General features: G+C 43.7%; 1 protein-coding gene across 1 annotated transcript in view; it reads left to right on the top strand.

The window, feature by feature from the left end:
• Positions 1 to 22,094, top strand: part of LOC140195877 (uncharacterized) — a 456,388-nt gene that overhangs the window by 353,084 nt on the left and 81,210 nt on the right. The window contains exons 19-23 of the mRNA XM_072254523.1: positions 1,170 to 1,295; positions 6,934 to 7,065; positions 9,835 to 9,963; positions 11,793 to 11,924; positions 18,064 to 18,192. Of these exons, the coding sequence (XP_072110624.1) occupies positions 1,170 to 1,295; positions 6,934 to 7,065; positions 9,835 to 9,963; positions 11,793 to 11,924; positions 18,064 to 18,192 (648 nt within the window). The remainder of the gene's footprint in view (positions 1 to 1,169; positions 1,296 to 6,933; positions 7,066 to 9,834; positions 9,964 to 11,792; positions 11,925 to 18,063; positions 18,193 to 22,094) is intronic.

The following is a 22,094-nucleotide window of genomic DNA, read 5'->3' as shown; positions in this document are numbered from 1 at the left end:
ATTTCTCACGGACCCATAAATCTCTTGGATATTGAAATTGGTTTATTATTTTCACGTGTGCTGTGATACACTGTTCATTGAGATCAGATCATTATCAGACAGAGTAAGGGTAAGCAGTGATACTGACAGGAAAGAGATGCCGAAGAGGAGAGGAAGTGGAGGAGTAAAATAATGCTTAACTTTTAAATTTAAGCTATCTTGCTTTGTCATAGATTTATTCAGCACAGAAGCCGATCTTCTGCCACCATATCTAATGTGAACCTTTTGCCCATCTATCTATCTATCTATCTATCTATCTATCTATCTATCTATCTATCTAACTAACTATCTATCTATCTAACTATCTATCTGCATACAGTCTGTGTCCTTCAATGGTTTGCTTGTACAAGTGTCTTTCTAAATGTTTTTTAAATGATGTGAGTGTCCACCATCACTAGCATTTCCAAATGTCAGCCACCCTGTGCTTTTGAAAGTAGATCTTTTCCCTCAAATCTGCTTTAAAGCTTCTTCACCTCAACTTAAACTACACCCTCATATTTTTTGAGAAGAAGTATTCTGACTACTCACACTACTTAATTTATAAAAATTATCCCCCAGTCTCCTTTGCCCCAGTGAAAGCAAATCCGGTCTATCTAATCCCTCTCCATAATTAAAGTGCTCTAATGCAGGCAAGGTCCTGGTGAATCTCCTCTGCACTCTCTCCAGTGCAACCAAATTCTTCTTACAGTGTGGCAACTAGAATTTAACACAATATGTACCTCAACTGTACCCTAATCTGGGGTTTATAAAGTTGCATAGGTACCATATTTTGTATTCTGTGCTCTAACCTACGAAAGCAAGCATGCCATGTGCACAATAGCATTTCAAAAGCAAAATACTGCAGATGCTGGTGATCTGAGATTTAAATCAGAAAATGCTGGAATACTCAGTAGTTGATGCAGCAGCAGCAGAGAAAGAAATGGTCGAAGTCACAGCTTAAAGTCAGATTGAAATTTCATTCTATTTCTTTCACATATCTAGTCCATTTTTTACCAATGCACCGTCTTTGAAGGAGATGAATCCAAAAGGTTTATTTGTGGCTAACCTTATCTCCATACAGAGTGCTTGGGAATTATTTTTGATTTGTTATTGAAAAACCCTATATTCTTGTTTACTCTTTTTGTTACCAGCTTGTGACTCTGGAAGATTTGGGACTAATTGCAGAGAGAATTGTGACTGTGGAGGGGCCTCTTGCAACTCAAGAACTGGGCAGTGCATCTGCCCTGCTGGTAAAATGGGACTGAGGTGTGAAACAGGTAAGGCTATTCAAAGTCATGACTGGTTGCTTTAGTGCAGAGTTCCCAAAGTGTGCTATGTAAAGTATCTCTGCGAGGTATTGTGTTGAGTGGGTTGGTCAGGGTCAGCATGCTTGGGGGGAGGGGGAGAGGGAAGTGGGGATGTGGCGGAAGGATAAAAATGGTTGTGGAGAAGATAGGGAAAGAGTACCAGTGGGAAAATCAGAGAAAAAAGTCTTTTAAAGATTAGCTTTTATTTATCACATGTACAATAAAACATCAAGTCATACAGTGAAATGTGTCATTATTGAGTCATGGACCAACACAGTCCCAGGATTATGCCAGGGCAGTCCACAAGTGTCACCACACTTCCAGTACCAATATAGCCCACAACTCACTTGCTCTAACCTGTACATCTTTGGAGTGTGCGAGGCAACAGGAGCACCCAGAGAAAATGCACAACGTCATGGGGAGAACGTACAAACGTCTTCCAGACGGTGGTGGGCACTAAGCCCATTAGGTGATTGCCTGCACTCCTGAGGCATCCCTGTGGAAAATAAAGCTGAAAAAATGCTGGAGAAATGGATGGTGTTTTGAACCAAACTATAACTGTTCGACAGTTTCTGCCTGACCTGATGACCTTGCCCATCATTTTCTATTTTCATTTCAAAGTAACGGCGGGGATTGGGCAGATGATTGAGGATGGAAGTGGGGTTCATGATTCCTCACACATAGTTATGATTAACCCAGTCATTGAATATAATGAAGCAATGCACTTCCTTCACTGATGATAAAGAAAAGGATTTAGACCTGTTTTAGGGATCACTTGACAAGGGGAATAAGAAGGATTCATAACTGGCATTTAAGGCATTAAAATTCCCCCAGGCTGTAAGACTAATGATCTCCCTGCCACAACCTAGGTCTCATCATGATTGAAGTGCCAGTAGCATTATACTGTTTACTTTTTAACCTGTATATGCACGTTATTATTCACTAATTTACTTGTGGTGATATTACTTTATGTGTTATGTGTGTGAGTTATATGTACTGTGTTTTGCATCTTGGTCGGGAATAACGTTGGCTTGTTTGGAGATAAACAGGTGAATGACAATAAACTTGAACTTGAAGTTAAGGCAATCAAGCGTAATTCTGGAGTTGTTCCTGGCTCTGAATTTATGCTCCCCCAACCTTATATAATTCTAATTGGTCAACACAGATTCTGAGTTTCTCACGTGGGGAAAATCCTGTATGGACACACATCAATACAATCATAAAGGAAGCACATCAGTCTCTTTACTTTCTTAGGAGCTTAGGGATATTCAGCTTATCCAACAAACTTCTACTGGTTGCATTATGGTCTGGCAACCCAATTCGAATGCACAGGACTGTAAGAAGCTGCAGAGAGTACTGGACACTTCCCAATACATCATGGGCACAACTACTGCAGTTTAGCAATAGTGTGAAAACTTTGACTACTTTGGACTACAATAAGCTTTTTAAAACTCTAATTGTATACTTCCTTGTAAAAATTGTGTATGAGTCATGTTACATTTATGCTTTTGTTGTGAATGCTGCTTATATGAGCCTATGTGCCTGTAATGCTGCTGTAAATAAGTTTTTTAATGCTGTTAACACCTAGTCTTTCATGTACCTGTGCATATCACAATAAACTCAAGGTTGACTTTGTTGTTGGTTCTGTCCCATCTACCTCAATGTAATTATCTGTGTGGTCAATCTTTTGCTTTATGTGTTTCTTCGAGGCTTATTAAATAGCGACTTTATTTGGAGTGTGGGAGGTAAGTATGCAGTTTTCAGATAAGCCATGCATTGTGTGGACTTTTTTGGAATAATTGTAAACAGTAAAAATGAGAAGATAATTCCTAGTTTTGATGAAACGTTAATTACTTCTGTTCCCTGTGCACTGCAGCCTCAGTTTCTCCAATTTCAATGTCTGGATCAAGCCAAAACAAGACCATGTCTCGTCAGTCTGCTGGAGGAACTCAGCCAGTCCAGAGAAGATGTGGTTCAGGTTCTAATGCAGGATCTAGACCTGAAATGCCATCACTTCCCTTCTCTCCACAGATGCTGCCTGCTGTGCTGAGTTTCACCTGCGGATTGCTTGTTGCTCTAGGGTCCAGCTTCTGTTGTCCCTAGTGTTTTTGATGTAGCATTTGTGTGAGGCACTGCACTGCCAGATCCAGCTCAAATCATATCGATAGGTTCGCTGATGATCCAACAGTGGCTGGCTTCATCAGCAACAATGATGAGTTTGCATACAAAGAGAAGTTAGATAGGCTTGTCAAAGAGTGTGAGAATAACAGCTTGAGTCTCAGCATGGACATGGACTAGCAGGAAGGAGCTTAAGAAAGAAATTAGGAGAGCCAGAAGGAGCCTTGTGAATGGCTTGGTGGACAGGATTAAGGAAAACCCCAAGGCATTCTACAAGTATGTGAAGAGCAAGAGGGTAAGACATGAGAATAGGACCAATCAAGTGTGAGAATGGAAAAGTGTGTATGGAACCGGAGGAGATAACAGAGGTACTTAATGGGTACATTGCTTCAGTATTCACTGCGGAAAAGGATCTTGGCGATCGTAGGGATGACTTATAGCGGACTGAAAAGCTTGAGCATGTAGATATTAAGAAAGAGGATGTGCTGAAGCTTTTGGAAAGCATCAAGTTGGATGTCACCGAGACCGGATGAAATATACCCTAGGCTACTATGGGAGGCAAGGGAGGAGATTGCTGACCCTTTGGAGATGATCTTTGCATCATCAATGGGGACGGGAGAGGTTCCGGAGGATTGGAGGGTTGCGAATGTTTAACCCCTTATTCAAGAAAGGGAGTAGAGATAGCCCAGGAAATTATAGACCAGTGAGTCTTACTTCAGTGGTTGGTAAGTTGATGGAGAAGATCCTGAGAGGCAGGGTTTATGAACATTTGGAGAGGCATAATATGATTAGGAATAGTCAGCATGGCTTTGTGAAAGGCAGGTCATGCCTTCTGAGACTGATTGAATTTTCTGAGGATATGACTAAACACATTGATGAAGGTAGAGCCATAGATGTAGTGTATATGGATTTCAGCAAAGCATTTGACAAGTTACCCCATGCAAGGCTTATTGAGAAAGTAAGAAGGCAGGGGATCCAGTGGTGTGCTTCAGGGACCTGTTTTGGGGCCTCTTCTCTTCGTGATTTTTATAAATGACCTGGATGAGGACGTGGCGGGATGGGTTAGTAAATTTGCTGATGACAGAAAGGTTGGGAGTGTTATGGATAGTGTGGAGGACTGTCAGAGGTTACAACGGGAAATTGATAGGATGCAAAACTGGGCTGAGAAGTGGCAGATGGAATTCAACCCAGATAAGTGTGAGGTGGTTTATTTTGGTAGGTCAAATATGATGGCAGCATATCGTATTAATGGTAAGACTCTTGGCAGTGTAGAGGATCAGAGGGATCTTGGGGTCCGAGTCCATCGGACACTCAAAGCTGCTGCGCAAGTTGACTGTGTGGTTAAGAAAGCGTACAGTGCATTGGCCTTCATCCATCGTGAGATTGAGTTTAGGAGCTGAGAAGTAATGTTTCAGCTATATAGGACCCTGGTCAGACCCCACTTGGAGTACTGTGTTCAGTTCTGGTCGCCTCACTACAGGAAGGATGTGGAAATCATAGAAAGGGTGCGCAGGAGATTTACAAGGATGTTGCCTGGATTGGGGAGCATGCCTTATGAAAACAGGTTGAGTGAACTTGACCTTTTATCCTTGGAGTGACGGAGGATGAGAGGTGACTTGATTGAAGTGTATAAGATGATGAGAGGCATTGATCATGTGGATAGTCAGAGGCTTTTTCCCAGGGCTGAAATGGCTAACACGAGAGAGCACAGTTTTAAAGTGCTTGGAAGTAGGTACAGAGGAGATGTCAGGGGTAAGTTTTTTACACAGAGAGTGGTGAATGCATGGAATGGGCTGCCGGCAACGGTGGTGGAGGTGGATATGATGGGGTCTTTTAAGAGACTTTTGGGCAGGTACATGGAGCTCAGAAAAATAGAGGGCTATGGATAACCCTAGGTAATTTCTAAGGTAAAGACATGTTCGGCACAACTTTGTGGGCCAAAGGGCCTGTATTGTGCTGTAGGTTTTCTATGTTTCTAAATGATTGTGAACTTCAGGAAGGCACAGGTCAACTGCTCTCCATGCAGATCAATGGCTCTGCTGTGGAGAGAGTGAAGAACACAAAGTTTGTAGGTGTGCTCATGATAGTCGATCTAACCTGGATCCACAACACCACCTCATTAGTCATGATGGCACCCGTAGCGTCTACACTTTCTGAGGATTTTTAGGCATGCAAGGCTCCCAGTCGTAACAACTTTCTACAGGAGCACTCTCGAGAATGCCCTGTCCAGCTGCATCATTATGTGCTACAGAAGCTGCAAGGCATCGGACCGCAAGACCCTACAGAGGATAGTGAAAACCACAGAGAGGGTCACTGGGGTCTTGCTCTCCCCATTGGTGACACTTACTGGGAGCATCGTACACAAAGGGTCTGAAGCTTTGTTGAGGATCCCTACCAGCCATTGGATTGATCACCATCAGGAAGGAGTTGCAGGAGTGTCAGGTCTCGGATTGCCAGATTGGGTATCAATTTCTTCCCTCAGGCTGTGAGACTCATGAATACCCTGCCACCACCGAGGTCTCATCACCAGGACAGTGAGCCGTTTACCTGTGCTGTGCCCTACGTCCACTTTGAATTATACCCTACTAACTTATTTGTGGTAATGTCTTGTTTTATGTGCGGGGTGTGTAATATTTGTGGGTGCATCATGGTCTAGGTTGTATGTACGTACAGTCAGATGACAATAAACTTGAACTTAACCTTGAAATGAAATGCTGTTAGGAAGGTGTACAAGGTTCATTTAAACTATGATTAACATTCCTCCTCTAACTTATTCTTAGGGAATATTCAACATCCATGAACCCAGCATACCTGCCACAAGCACAAAACACAATAATGCAACATATGCATCACTCACTTCTGTACATTGGGTATATAAAGCATGTCTAGTGGAAGGTAACTTTTTCAACTTGCATCCCTCTCTGGCAAATATCAACGGAAAAACTGACAATTTCCAGTTCAAAGTAAATTTATTAGTAAATTACATATACAGTGGTCACCATATATGACCTTGAGATTTGTTTACTTGCAAGCATTTACAGGAAAAAGAAATACAATAGTTTATGACAAACTATACTTAACAATGACTAACAGAAATTCAATATAGAAAAGAGGACAAATAGTGACAGTAATAAATAAAATTTTAAATAAATAATATTGAGAACATGAGTCGCACAGTCATTGAAGTCAATAGTTTGTGGAACCAGTTTAGTGTTGAGGCGAGTGAAGGCATCCTTGCTGGTTCAGGAGCCTGATGGTTGAAGGGTAATAATAATTCCTGAACCTAGTGATGTGGGATCTCAGGCTCCTGTACCTCCTGTCCAATGGTAGTACCATGTAACCAATTTTTCCATTGGTTTTTGTCCCTCCCTGGAGAGCTACCATGGTGCGACTGAATACTAAGCATATCAGATACAAGTTATTATAATGAACGCCTTGACAATATTTATAGCATGAATATAAAATATGCTTTTACTTTTGATTACCTCAGAATGCCCAACTGGCTACTGGGGCCTGAACTGCCAGTTCCCCTGTCAAGTCTGTGAAAATGGAGGTGTTTGCAACAAGGAGTCGGGGACCTGTGACTGTCCAGCGGGATTCACTGGAGCAATGTGCCAGGATGGTGGGTGTCAGCATACGGTATCTCTGCGATTTGTTTGTTCAGTTGAGATGCTTTGGTTCATTAATACTGTTTTTAAACCAGTAATCTGTGTAACATGGACACATCTAGTTGTACTCCCCATTTTTTTTTGAATTAATATTGGCCTTTCCATTGAGCAGTTCTCTCTAACTTAAAATAGTCAACAATGAACTCTGTTAAGCTGGCTTGAAATTTTGATGGTGCCAGGTGAGTGGGTTTTTCGGGTAATTGGCTGTTACTCCCATAAATAAATCAAAACATTTTTAATTCACTTTTTTCAGATGTTACGCAGTAGAACGGTAAAGTTTCCACTGAATCTGGTGAAGTTTAAAGGGAGTGAGAGAAACAAGGTCCTGTTACTTTTAAAATGGGCCAAGGTTAATAGAAAGGAGTTTCAGGGAATGGTCAGAGACAGAACTGGTGTGTGAAAGTGACCTTGGATCTGCGAACCCAGAATGTGCATGTGTGTATGAGCATAGTAGCCGTATGTGTCAGGGAGTGTGGGATTTGGGGCCTGTGTGTGTGTGTATTTTTGTCAGGGAGTGTGGGATTTGGGGTCTTGGTGTGTGTGTGTGTGTTGTCAGGGAGTGTGGGATTTAGTGCCTTGGTGTGTGTGTATGTATGAGGAAGTGTAGGATTTGGGGCCTCAGAATGTGTGTGTGCATTTGTGTGTGTGTGTGTGTGTGTGTGTGTGCGTGAGTCTAGTGGGGGTTGGGGGTGGGGTTTACAGCCTTGGTGTGTGTGTGAGAGTGAATGTGGGATTTGGGACCTTGGTGTGTGTCTGTGAGAGGGAGTGTGGGATTTGTGGCCTCGGTGTGTGTGTGTGTGTGTGTGTGTGTGTGTGTGTGTGTGTGTCTATATGTGAGGGGGTGTAATTTTGGGGCTTCGCGGTGTGTGTGTGAGAGGGAGTGTGGGATTTGTGGCCTCGGGGTGTGTGTGTGTGTGTGTGTCTATGTGTGAGGGGGTGTAATTTTGGGGCTTCGCGGTGTGTGTGTGAGAGGGAGTGTGGGATTTGAAGGCTCTGGGTGTGTGTGTGTGTGTGTCTATGTGTGAGGGGGTGTAATTTTGGGGCTTCGCGGTGTGTGTGTGAGAGGGAGTGTGGGATTTGAAGGCTCTGGGTGTGTGTGTGTGTGTGTGTGTGTGTGAGAGGGAGAGAGAGGGAGTGTGTGATTTGGGGCTTTGGTGTGCGTGTGTGAGAGAGAATATGGGATTTGGGGCCTCAGTGTGTGCATCAGGGAGAGCACAGGAATCAGCATCCAGTGAGCCAATTGTCGAACTATCTGAATTCCTGAACAATCATAGTCTTCCTTTTCATTCTGCAATATTGGTTCATGGGTACTCGCAGCTTCTTGTTGACTCAGATGGTGAGATTTGCTTCACAAATTCCCTTAAGGCAGCCATCACATTTGAGGTGCAGTTGAAACTCGTCAGCCAGCCATGGTCATCCCCTTATAGCTGGAAGTGTGCAGGGACAGGCACTGATTTGGTTTCACTTCTTCCCTGACCCAAAGAGGCTGAAGTCAAATCTCATGCACCAACTATTGGTGCAACTGCAACTAGCCAGCTCATTCCAATTCTGCTGCTATCTGTGGCTGGGTACTTCAGCTACTCATCGGCTGTTATCCACCTTTGCATCCAAAATGGGTTAATTAGCTCTCTCAGATCAGTGGGAGTACTCCTTTTACTGAGTTGGGAGAATATGGGTTCAGATATTCTTCCAGAAAGTTAAACAGCATAAACTAACCCAGCACTGGTAGCATAGTGGTTAGCACTACGTTTTACAGTACCAGCGAAATGGATTCAATTCCCACCACTGTCTGTAAGGAGCTTGTACATTCTCCACATGGCTACATGGGTTTTCTCCGGGTGCTCCAGTTCCATCCCACAGATGTACCAGTTGGTAGGCTAATTGGTTGTTGTAAATTGTCCTGCGATTAGGCACGGGTTAAATCGGGGGTTGCTGGGCAGTGCGGCTCGAAGGGCTGGAAAGGCCAATTTTGCACTTTATCTCAATAAGTAAAAACCTGGAGGGAATGCTGCAGTCTCCTTCTGATAGGATCTTAAACCCAGGACCTGCCTGCACTCTCAAGCAGACATCAACGAAGGACCATTCAAAGAAGAAGAAAAGATTAGCTTTATCCATCACATGTATAGTATATCGGAACATTGAAACATGCAGTGCAATTTGATTTTTCGAGTCAATGACCGACACGGTCCGAGGATTGTGCTGGGAGCAGCCCTCAACCGTCGCAATGCTTCCAGTGTCAGTGTAGCATGTCCACAACTTCCATCCTTAACTGCACATCTTTAGAATATGGAGGAAATTGAAAAATGCTGAGAAACCCACACAGTCATGAGGAGAACGTACAAACTCCTTACAGGCAGCACTGGGAATCAAACTCCAATTGGTGATCACTGGTGCTAAAATACATTATGTTACATGCCACATTACGCCCTGGTATAATCCCAAAATCCCAGGCAATCTGCATCCATGAACACACTTCCCACTTTACAACATTGACTAGTTAACAAGGAGCTTAGGATTGTGAAAGATGATGTATTTTTGCCACATTGCTTAAAATCATAAGAGACAAGAATTAACTTAACCTTGTGAAATAATGGATATCATTAGAACTCTGGAAATAGCACACTACTGGCATAAAACAATAAATGTGTGAATGTGCTACAGCCGATGGGTTTCCCAGAAGTTCTCAAATTTTACAATCTAGTCTTATCTTGGTTTACTCCCAGCTTGCTCTTCTGGTTATTATGGACCGGCCTGCCAGTATCACTGCCACTGTGAAAATGGCGTCCTGTGTAACAGTGTAACTGGCGACTGTATCTGTGGTCCTGGGTGGATGGGGCCTGACTGCAAAGCAGGTATGTTACACTTCTGAAGTTACCGACTCCACTCTCCAACAGATAATGTAAAAGCCTGTTTGAACCCTGTTAAGGGAGCTAGGGCTTTACTCTTTGGAGAGAAGGAGGATGAGAGGAGACATGATAGGAGTATACAAGATATTAAGAGGAATAGATAGAGTGTATAGCCAGTGCCTGTTCCCCAGGGTACCACTGCTCAATACAAGAGGGCATGGCTTTAAGGTAAGGGGTGGGAAGTTCAAGGGGGATACTAGAGGAAGGTTTTTTACTCAGAGAGTGGTTGGTGCGTGGAATGCACTGCCTGAGTCAGTGGTGGAGGCAGATACACTAGTGAAGTTTAAGAGACTACTAGACAGGTATATGGAGGAATTTAAGGTCGGGGGTTATATGGGAGGCCTAGGGTTTGAGGGTCGGCACAACATTGTGGGCCGAAGGGCCTGTGATGTGCTGAACTATTCTATGTTCTATGTTTAAGTCTCACCTGCATGAGTGTCATTATGGAGCTGAAATTAATGTTCATTAGGAGGGATAAATTGACAGCGGCTGTTCGTGGGACTGTTACACATATGGAAACTATATAATTGGGTGCACAATCTCTTTACTTTGTTATATAGTGGCTGACGTTTCATTTCATCCTTTGGAAGAATGAATGCTGCATGAAATGCATCATTAGATTTTAGGAAGGCCCATTAGATGTCACTTGTATTTGTGCCAAACGCTGAATTCAGAGGCTCATAACAGAAACACATTAGATTTTTCAAAAAGATGAAAATCTCCTCAGGGCTTTCTTGTGTCCCTGCTGATGTGGGCTGTGGGTGTTAACTGTGAAATAATGATATCAGACATTGAGGTTGTTATTACTGGAAGAGCCTTGGATATTTGATGAGGCCCCTATTCCAAGCTGCAATTTGCTGACTGGCAATTTTAAACAGTGTGAGCCCAGTACTCTCCGTAAGGATAACACGAGGGCTGGGGAGGGGGCTGTCTGTGTGCATGTGCATGCACACATGTACTTTTAATGTGTGTTTGACTTAGCCAAGAGGGGGGAAGGGTAAGGAGCAATGTTCTAAAATATCTGCTGTAAAATATTTCCTTCAGGCTATGACAACATGCTTCATTCTAACCATAGATTGTCCTTGTGTATTATGGCTAATACAAAGGGACATGATCTTAAGGTGCTTGGAGGAAAGTATAGTGGGGACGTCAGGGGTAAGTCTTTTACACAGGGAGTGGTAGGTTCATGGAACATATTGCCGAAGTGGTGGTAGAGACAGATACATTAAGGATCTCTTAGATAGGCAATAGCTGAAAGGAAAATGGGGGGCAATGTGGGAGGGAAGGGTTAGATTGATCTCGGATTAGGTTAAAGGGTTAGTACAACAATTCCACGTATATAGGAGATTATATAAAAATAAAAGCAAGCATGGGAAAGTTAAACTACAACAAAATAACAATTTTACACCCTAATACAACAGACTCCAAACCTCAAATGAATAGACTCTTAAACACCTTCTGAAGTGGCCTAGCAAGCCAGTCAGCTCATAGACAATTGGGATTGGGCCAGTGCTTGTTGCCCTGCCAGTGATGAGCAGATCGCCAAAATAAAAGAATGAAAGTGATCAAAAGCTTATAAAAGACTAATAGGGTCAAGTTTGAACCATGGGGAGCCTGGATTTTACTTTGGCAATGCCCTCCCTAGAACACTGGATGATGAATGTGCATGTCACTATGCTGGGGCCTGAGGCTGCCTCCTGACAGCCAGTGCAATGCTGCTGGGCCCTCTGTCATACACGGCCACTTTTTCACCATAAATTCTTTCCCCTCCACAGCTTGTGACGTGGGCCGATGGGGCCAAGACTGCAAGAATCTGTGTGACTGTAACAGCACTGATGGGAGCTGTAATCCTGTGACTGGCCACTGTCTGTGTGAGGCAGGTTATAAAGGGGACCGCTGTGAATACAGTAAGCTTCAGGTGTTTGTGTGGACCTCAATCTCGGCTGTCTCTGAGAAACTACAAGTCACCATAGCACAAATCCTGAAAATACATTCAGAATGCTCATTTTAATATGTATAAGACAAAATATTTATTAATCCAGTGTATTTTAGTAGTCAATGATTGAAGGGTAAGGACAGATTCCTTCCTTGGCATTATGCTGAGGACCAATAGTGGTTGGATGAAAGTAGCCTCGAAGGAAATGGCATGTCAAAGCCTCCCATGTGTTTAGTGTGCCTTGGTATTGGTGTTAGTTTATTATTGTCACATGTACCAAGAAACAGTGAAAAGTTTGTCTCACATACTGTGCATACAGATCAAATCATTACTAGGTGACAGGGGGCTTGACCCAAATGCAAAGCAGCAGAGATGATTTTGTGGTGAGTGATAAGTTTAATAATAAACGGCAAAATAACAAGCCACGAGGAGCTATAAGCAAGAGAAAACGGATACTTAACATGACGAGGCAACAAAGTAACTGAAGGCTGGTAGCAACTGGGTCACATACCACAGATCAGAGCTGGGTTTAAATAGGCTGCAGGTGATGAGTTGGAAACGAGTGGAGGTGACTCCTAAACAACAGGAATTCTGCAGATGCTGGAAATTCAAGCAACACACATAAAAGTTGCTGGTGAACGCAGCCGGCCAGGCAGCATCTCTAGGAAGAGGTGCAGTCGACGTTTCAGGCCGAGAACCTTCGTCAGGAGGTGACTCCGGTTAGTTGGAGGAGCCTTGCAGTTGGGTGCAGGACTCCTTGTTCCGGGCACACACCTCACATTTCTGTACGTACTGCTGAATCTCTTTCATCATAAACTCGAGGGTCCTAGCGATCCCTGGGTGAATGGTCATTCTTGACAAATGTCTCCATTGGAGTGCCTGGAACTGGATAGAACTTAGGATGAACAGCCGACCTGAAGGACCGTTCTTAGGAATCTCCCCTTGAACTTGGGACTTGCGGACAAGAGCATTGGTTCCCCAACAAATTGGTGCTACCCTTGGCTTGGGGCAAAATGGTGGCAGGCTGCTCCTCTCATATGGATTCATCAAACTTTTGGGACAAAGGGTTTGGTTTCTGTTTTTTATTGTCACTGGTCAGTAGGTCAGGATGAAGTTAAAGCAGGTAAAGAAAAAAGACCACCTGGCCACTCTGGAATTCAATCTCTTGTCCTTCTGAATATAAGCCAGGTACTTGTGGTCTGTCCAAATGATAAAAGGGTTCTTGGCTCCCTGTAGCCAGTGATGCCAATCCTCCAAAGCTAGCTTAACCACAAGAAGCTCTCAGTTCTCGATGTCGTAGTTTTTCCCTGCCGGGGATAGCCGCCTGGAGAAGAATGCACACGGGTACAGTTTACTGTTGAAAGGGCATCGTTGAGACAACACTGCACCCACTCCGATGTTTGAAGCATCCATCTCCAAGATGAAGGGAAGGTCAGGGTTAGGTGAAACCAAGATGGGAGCTGATGTGAACCACTGTTTAAACTCTGAAAAAGCAGCCGCCACTTTGGTAGTCCAGATAAAAGGGCCCGTGGATTTCTTAGTTAACACTTTTAGTGGAGCTGCCACCGAGCTGAAGTTCCTGATGAACTTCTAGTAAAAGCTTACAAACCACAGGAATCATTGGACTTATTTGACATTGGATGGTTGTGGCTAGTCTCTGACTGCCTGGGCCTTGATAGGGTCCATTTTGAGTTTGCCATCGGAGATGATGAAACCCAAAAATGAAATGGTCATCACATGAAATTCAGACTTCTCCAGCTTGATGTAAATTCCATGGTCTAGAAGCCTCTTCAAAATGTCCCTGACGTGAGTGACGTACTCCTCCGAGAGGATTAGGATATTAACTAAGTACATGAAAGCATGCTTATGGAGAGTATCCCAGAGAACATTGTTTATTAAGGCCTGAAAAACTGCTGGAGCATTCACAAGACCGAAGAGCATAACCAGGTACTCATAGTGCTCCATTGGTGTATTGAATGTGGTCTTCCACTTATCGCCTTTCCTTATAGGGACCAGATTGTATGCACTCTGCAGGTCCAGCTTTGAGAATGGCCTTGCCTGTTCAAGCATCTCGAAAGCCGTATTCATGAGTGGAAGGGGAAAACAACTCTTGGCCATTATGTGCTTAAACCCTCTATAATCAATGTATGGCTGCAGGCTCCCATCTTTCTTTTTTATGAAGAAGACGGCACCAGCTGGTGAGGTGAAGAACCAAATGAAGCCCATGGCAAGAGCCTCCTCTATATAACCCTCCATTGTGCTTCGTTCTGGGCCTGCGAGTGTGTACAATTGACCCTGCAGGGGACAAGTACCAGGCAGCAAGTCTGTAGCACAGTCGTAGGGATGGTGCAGTGAAAGTCGAGGTCTCTCCCTTGCTGAAGACCACTTCCAAGTCCTTGTAGATGGAAGGGATTTCGACGGGTTTGAGTGTTGGAATCTCCTCCGGACCTTTCTTTGAGGACAACTCCTTAGGTTTCTTAAGTGGCTGGGGTGATTGGCAAGCCTCAGGGTCCCTTCCCTAGGTTCACAAAACTCATTCATAGAAACGGTAGCCAACTCAGAATCCATATCCCTGTCTGTATCCTCAGGAGTTACAGGTGGTCCTTGCCCCCCTCTCACCCCCGGAATAGGCTTTGAGAATCGGCGTAAATGCTGGAGTATCCAAGACTAGGATTGAGACACGGAATAAAACTGGATTGAGGACTGAGCACAAAACAAAACGCCAGGTGATATCTCTGGTTGGGCTTACGACTGAGCACTGAAGCTCCGTCCAGATGTTCTTCAAACACTCAATTCTTGGTGGCCAAAAACATGATTGCTTATTAGCGTGATGGTCCTGAACTCTTAAAGGGGTCACGCCAGCTATCCATATTCCAGAGAGTTAGGGCGTCTAAACCCCGGAGGCTGGCATGCTTGGGTGCATCTGGTAACACTGACACTTGGATTGAGTGCTGCGTATATTTGAGACCCTGTGTTGTTCCTCTCCAAGGGATCTGATATAGGTAGGAAGCGAATACGAGGCAACTGAAAATATGTTAAACATCAACAGCTTGTCAGTGATAGGCATAGTCATGCTTAAAGTATCTTAAATCCCAGCAGAGGTGAGTGATGATGCTGAAATTAGTCACGTCTTTGGGGATTTCCTGTTGTTATTAGACTAATGCTCTGCTCAGCTGCTTTACAATTTCAATTCAGTCCTCTTCCGGCTCACTCAGCCTTCACTGTGCCGTCTCTGCCAGCTCACGATGGTTTGTGTTGTTAGAAGCAACCGCCTGCACGGTGTGATGTAGATGCTGTTGAAAGGAAGGTAACAGATTGTCATAGGTTAGAGAAATTGCTGAGGGCATTAACCCTTGTCTAACAACCAGCTGTAAATGTGTGACATCGATTGACCTTTACACCAACCTTCACACGTTCTGCTCCACAATCTCTTTTACCAAGCAGGCTCAAGGAAAGACCATCATTCCCATGTTGTCTATTATACCGGCTTGGAAATACATTACTTGTCCTTTATTATTGTTGGATCCAACTCGCAGGACTCCCCAACCAGTTGTGCTCTGGGAGTTTCTTCATTAGAAGGACTATAGCAGTTTAATAAGTTTGTTTGTCACTACCTTCTCAAAGACATTTTAGCTATGGGCAGTAAAGACTGGCATTTCCAATGATGCCCAGGCAGTGGAAAATGGAAAAAAAAGAAATGTTTATTAATAGTACAGTGGGTTGCCAGAGGTAGATTTTTTTTACACAGAGAATGGTAAATGCATGGAACACCCTGTCAGGATAGTGGTAGAGGCAGACATATTAACAACGTTAGAGACATGGACAAAAGAAAAATGGAGGGTTATGGGATGGAAAGATTAAATTGATCTTGGACTAGGTTAATGTTTTGGCATATCATCTATGGCCGGCAGGTCTCTATTGTGCTGCACTTGTCTCAGAGTCATAGAACACTACAATGCATGAAAAAGTCTCCTTGGCCCATCTAGTCCATGCTGAACTATTAATCTGCCTCGTGTCACCACCTGCACCCAGACCATTGCCCTCTATACCCCTTCCATCCATGTAGCTATGCCAATTTCTCTTAAATTTTGAAATTGACCCTGCTTCTTCCACACTCTCACTACCCTCTGAGTGAAGAAGTTCCCCCTCACGTTCCTCTCAAGTATTTTACCTTTTACCCTTAACCCATGACCTCTAGTTCTAGACTCACCCAACTCAGTGAAAAAAGCTTGCTTATATTTACCCTGTCTGTTCTGCTCATAGTTTTGTACACTGCTATCAAATCTCCCCTCAATCTTCTACGCTCTAGGGAATGAAGTCGTAACCTGTTCAACCTTTCCTTGTAACTCATGTCCTCATGTCCCAGCAACATCCACATAAATTTTCTCTGCACTCGTTCATCTGATTTACATCTTTTCTACAGGTAGGTGACCAAAATTGTGCACAATACTCCAAATTAGGCCTCACCAACAATTCAACAATTTCAACATAACACCCCATCTTCTGTACTCAGTACAATGATTTATGAAGGCCAATGTGCCAAGAGCTTTCTTCATGATTCTATTTATTTGTGATGTCACTTTCAAGGAATTATGGATCTATATTCCCAGATCCCTTTGTTCTACTGCACTCCTACCCTGGCTGGTCCTACCAATCTTCAACACCTTGCACTCGTCGACATTAAATTCCATCTGCCGTTTCTCAGCCCATTTCACCAGCTGGTTCCAAATTCCACTGCAGGCTTTGATAATCTTCTTCACTGCCCATACACCCCAAGTCTTGGTGTCATTCGCACGTTTACTATATTAACATGCACAACACGCTGGAGCAACTCAGCAGGTCGGGCAGCATCCGTGGAAACGAACGGTCAACAGTTTTTTGTCAGCTATAGTTGACTATAAAAAAACCCTCCAAAAAACATTGACTGTTCATTTCCACGGATGCTGCCTGACCTGCTGAGTTCCTCTAGTATGTTGTGCGTGTTGCTTTGACCCCAGCATCTGCAGAGTATTTTGAGCTTGCTATATTATCATCCAGATGGCTGATATAGATGACACAGAACAATATAAACCCAGCACTGATCCTTGTGGTACACTACTAGCCACAGGCCTCCAGACAGAAAGGCAACCATCTGCAACCTCTGACAACCACCGCCTATGTTCTAAAATACAATTAAGAGACGCAATAGACCGCCAATGCTCGAGTCTGGAGCAAAATACAGAGTGCTTGTAATGAGCTCTTTGTGCCTGTGTGGGGAGCCGGAGAGCATTGGGCTCCAAGGTTTTTAAGTGCACTAGGTTAATTGTTCTTTCATGAGAATGTTATGTGCTTAGAGTTCCTGGTGTTTTTTCTTGAGTGATTTGCTCTTTGTAAAGCGGTCTCCTCCTGCTTTGTGTTTAAGCTTTTAAGTTTATTTTGATAGGCTCAGGGATTCTGTATTACTTGTATTGTTTAAGTGTTTGCCCGATTATCGTTAAGCGTGGGCACCTAGTTTTGAGAGTGTTATGTCCCACAGTGTTGCTTGGCTGTGTCACCGAAGTGCTGTTGGAATCCTTGTGAATAAACTGGTCACGGTCTCTACATCGGAGTCTGTCTTTCCTTCACATTTGGGTTCTGACATTGCCAGCGCACATTGTGACAGCGCTGGATGAACTCTGTAGGTCAGGCAGCATCTGTGGAAGGAAAACTTGCTTCGTCCCTTCTTGTTTCCTTTTATACTGTCTATCTCCCTTATCCCTTTCAGTCCTGATGAAGGGTCTCATTCCAAAAAGTTGATTGCCTGACCTGCTGAGTCCTTCCAGCATTTTGCTCATTGCTTCAATCAAAAGTCTGTGAAATTGAATGTTTTGAGGTGACTATAGCTGACAGCAGAGAAAAAGAGATTCTCCCCACCCCTACCTCCCCCAATGCCATGGAGCTTTCCAAAGAGTTGGTGAACTTGTCACGAATGCTTTTGGGGACATTAAATGGACTATTGCGGGAATATTAATTGAGAGTTTGCTGAAAGATGTTTATGTGGGTGGGGTTCAGTGACTGATTGTGGTAGAGCAGCTCATTGGTCTGTGTAAGAGCAGTAGAATCAGTCCTCACACTCTCGTCCCTGTGTGCAGAGTGCCCTGTTGGAAGCTACGGTCCACAATGTGGATCTATCTGCCGGTGTGAAAATGGAGCAACTTGCGATCACATCAGTGGGGCATGCACCTGCGCAGCTGGTTGGATGGGAACCTTCTGTGAAAGACGTAAGCTGTGACTTTTTACTTCTCACTTTCTTTTTATTTAAGTGTCCCTGTTGTACTGTGAATGATGTGGGAATTAACACCCCCCTTAAGGCAGTGAGGAACAAGGATGGAGAGCAGTGGAGCCCCTGCTCAGACCGACAACTGTTACCTCCATTGTTGACGCTAATGACAGTGCTTCTTTGATTGGAATTTGGCCCAGACTTGGCTGAGTGGATATCCCATTAGTTTCCCTCCTACCTCGTTCACATCCTAAGTCTGAACTTCCTGCTGGAGGGAATCCCAGACCTGAATGTTCACAACATACAAAAGCATTCAAGACCATTAAAAATGAATAAAAGAACAAAAAAGATCAAGATTATTTACAAACAATTGAAAAGAGTCTTGAAAACATATAAGCAATTAAAAACACTACAGCAAGTTCAGACGGATCAGAATTAGGTTTATTGTAACAAATATAATCTGAAATTTGTTGTTTTGTGTCAGCAGTACAGTGCAATACATTAAAAATTACTATATTACAATAAGAAATATATAAAAAATAAATCATCATCCTCATTATGTGCCGTGTCATATGATGTAGGTGATCATGGTCTTTCACCATGATTGTCCTTGGCAACTTTTTCTAAGAAGTGATTTGCTATTGCCTTACCTGAGCAGAGTCTTCACAAGATGGGTGACCCCATCTATTGTCAGTGTCCTTCAGAGACTGTCTGCCTGGCACCAGTGGTGGCATAACCAGGACTTGTGATCTGCACCAGGTGCTCACTCGACCATCCACCACCCGCTGCCACGGCTTCACGTGACCCTGGTCGGGTGGGGGGAGGGGTTGCTGAGCAGGTATTACACCTTGTCCAAGGATGACCTGCAGGCCAGCCGAGCGAAGGAGTGCCTTACACCTCCTTTGGTAGAGACATATCTCCAACCACCAGGTGTAAAATAAACAGGAGGTGCAAAAAGAAAGTAAAATAGCGAGGTAGTGTTCATCGACTGTTCTGAAATCTGACGGCGGAGTGGAAGAAGCTGGTCTAAGACGTAGAGTGTGTGTCTTCAGACCCTTGTACCCACCTCCCTGATGGTGGCAATGAGAACAGGGCATGTCCTGGGTGGGGGGTGTCCATAATGACGGGCACTGCCTTCCTGAGGCATCTCCTTTAGAAGATGTCCTTGATGCTGGGGAGGCTAGTGCCCGTGACGGAGCTGGCCGAGTTCACAACCCTCTGTAGCCTTCATTGATCCTGTGTGTTGGTGCTTTCATATCAGACGGTGATCTGACGAGTTAGAATCCTCTCCATGGTACACCTGTAGAAATTTGCAAGAATTCTTTGGTGACATGCCAAGTCTCCTCAAACGCTTAATGAAATATAGCTATTGGTGTGCCTAACATTGCATTTGCCTTCCTCACCACCGACTCAATCTGTAAGTTAACCTTTAGGGTGTTCTGCACAAGGACTCCCATGTCCCTTTGCATCTTAGATTTTTGGATCTTTTCCCCATTTAGAAAATAGTCTGCACATCTATTTCTGCTACCACAGTGCATGACCATGCATTTTCCAACATTATATCTCATTTGCCACTTTCTTGCACTTTCTCCTAATCTGTCTTTCTGCAGCCTACCTGTTTCTTCAACACTACCTGTCCCTCCACCGATCTTCATATCATCGGCAAACTTGACAATAAAGCCATCTATTTCATCATCTAAATCATCTATATAAAGCACAAAAAGAAGTGGTCCCAAAACCAACCCCTGCAGAACACCACTAGTCACTGGCAACCAGCCAGACAAGGATCCTTTTATTCCCATTCACTGCCTTCTTCCAATCAGCCAATACTCATGTTAGTAACTTTCCTGTAATACTGTATGCTCTTAACTTGGTAAGTAGCCTCATGTGTGACACTTCATCAAAGGCCTTCTGAAAGTCCAAATATACAGCATCCACTATATCCCCTTTATCTATCTTACTTGTAATCTCCTCAAAGAATTCCAACAGATTTGGCAGGCAGGATTTTCCCTTAAGGAAACCATGCTGACTTGTCCTGTGTCACCAAGTACTCCATCACCTCGTCCTTAACAATTGACTCCAACATCTTCCCAACTACTGAGGTCAGGCTAACAGGTCCATAATTTCCCTTCTGTTGCCTTCCCCCTTTCGTAAAGAGTGGAGTGACATTTGCAATTTTCCAGTCCTCTGGCACCATGCCAGTGTGCATTGACTTTTGAAAGATCATTTCTAATGCTGCCACAATCTCTAACGCTACCTCTCTCAGAACCCGAGGGTGCAGTTCATCTGGTCCGGGTGACTTGTACCTTTAGGTTTTTCAGCTTTTTGAGCATCTTCTTGCTTGTAACAGTAACTGCACCCACTTCTCTTCCTTCACACACTACAACATCTGGCACACTGCTAGTGTCTCCCATAGTGAAGACTGATGCAAAATATTGATGTAGTTCATCTGCCATCTCCTTGTCCTCATTATCCACTCTCATCTCTCTTTTATTTTTACATAATTGAAAAAACTTTTACTATCCACTTTGATATTATTTTCTATCTTGCTTACATATTTCATCTTTTCCCATCTAATGATTCTTTTAGTTGCTCTCTGTAGGTTTTTAAAAACTTCCCAATCCTCTATGTTCCCACTAATTTTTGCTTTGTTGTATGCCCTCTCTTTTGTTTTTACATTAGCTTTGACTTCCCTTGTCAACCACAGTTGTACTATTTTTCCATTTGAGTATTTCTTCATTTTTGGAATACACGTGTCCTGCACCTTCCACATTTTTCCCAGAAACGCATGCCATTGCTCCTCTGCTGACATCCCTGCCAGCAGCTCCTTCCAATTTACTTTGGTCAACTCCTCTCTCATATCACTGTGATTTCCCTTACTCCACTGAAATACTCCTACATCAGACTTAATTTCTTCCTATCAAATTTCAAGTTGAACTCAATCATATTGTGATCACTGGTTCCTGAGGCTTCTTTTACCTTAAGCTCCACAATAACTTCCGGTTCATTACATAACACAGTATAGCTGATCCCCTAGTAGGCTCAATGACAAACTGCTCTAAAAAGCTATCTCTTAGATATTCAACAAACTCACTCTGTTGAGATCCATTACCAACCTAATTTTCCCAATCGCATGTCAAAATCTCCCATGACTATCATAATATTCCCCTTTTGACTGGCCTTTTCCATTTCCTGTTGTAACCTGTGGTCCACCTCCCAGCCACTGTTGGGAAGCCTGTATGTAACTGCCATCAACGTCCTTTTACACTTGCAGTTTCTTAACTCATCCCACAGGGATTCAACATCTTATGATTCTATGTCACATCTTTCTACTGATTTGATGCCATTTTTTTACCAGTAGAGCCACGACTCCCTCTCTGCTTAACTTTCTATCCCTCTGATACAACATGTAACCTTGGACATTCAGCTCCCGACTACAACCAGCTACGGCTCGGTGATTCACCATGGTACTGCTGGCATTTCCCACCGAGTCTCAGGCTTTGGCCCATTTTGTCTTCAGGCTCCTACAGAAGGCCAGGAAGGTACTGAGTATTGGAGGTAAAAAGCTGGGTTTAACTAGAAGTTTACAACAAGGAATTCACTCAAACAAGAGAAGTGCTGCAGAATCAGAGGAGCTATGATTTGGGAAAGTGGTTGTGGCATTAGACAATACTTTACAGCTGGGAAGTAATGGTGAGGGATATACTATTTGCACTCATTTATCTGGGCGCCATTCAGCCACTTGAAGGGGAAGTGGGGTATCCTCTGATCTTAAAATCTCAGTCCATCAGTTGGCTAATTTGCCTGACCCTGATGTGGACCACACTTTAGAGTTCCTTCTGTAGGATAGATCCTGTTTCAGGGGCATTATTATCTAGTGGATAGCACCGTCACTGCCTCACA

Source organism: Mobula birostris, chromosome 4, assembly GCF_030028105.1.
Source record: "Mobula birostris isolate sMobBir1 chromosome 4, sMobBir1.hap1, whole genome shotgun sequence".
Classification (NCBI taxonomy): Eukaryota; Metazoa; Chordata; class Chondrichthyes; order Myliobatiformes; family Myliobatidae; genus Mobula; species Mobula birostris.
This window is presented reverse-complemented; position numbering and strand designations above follow the sequence as displayed.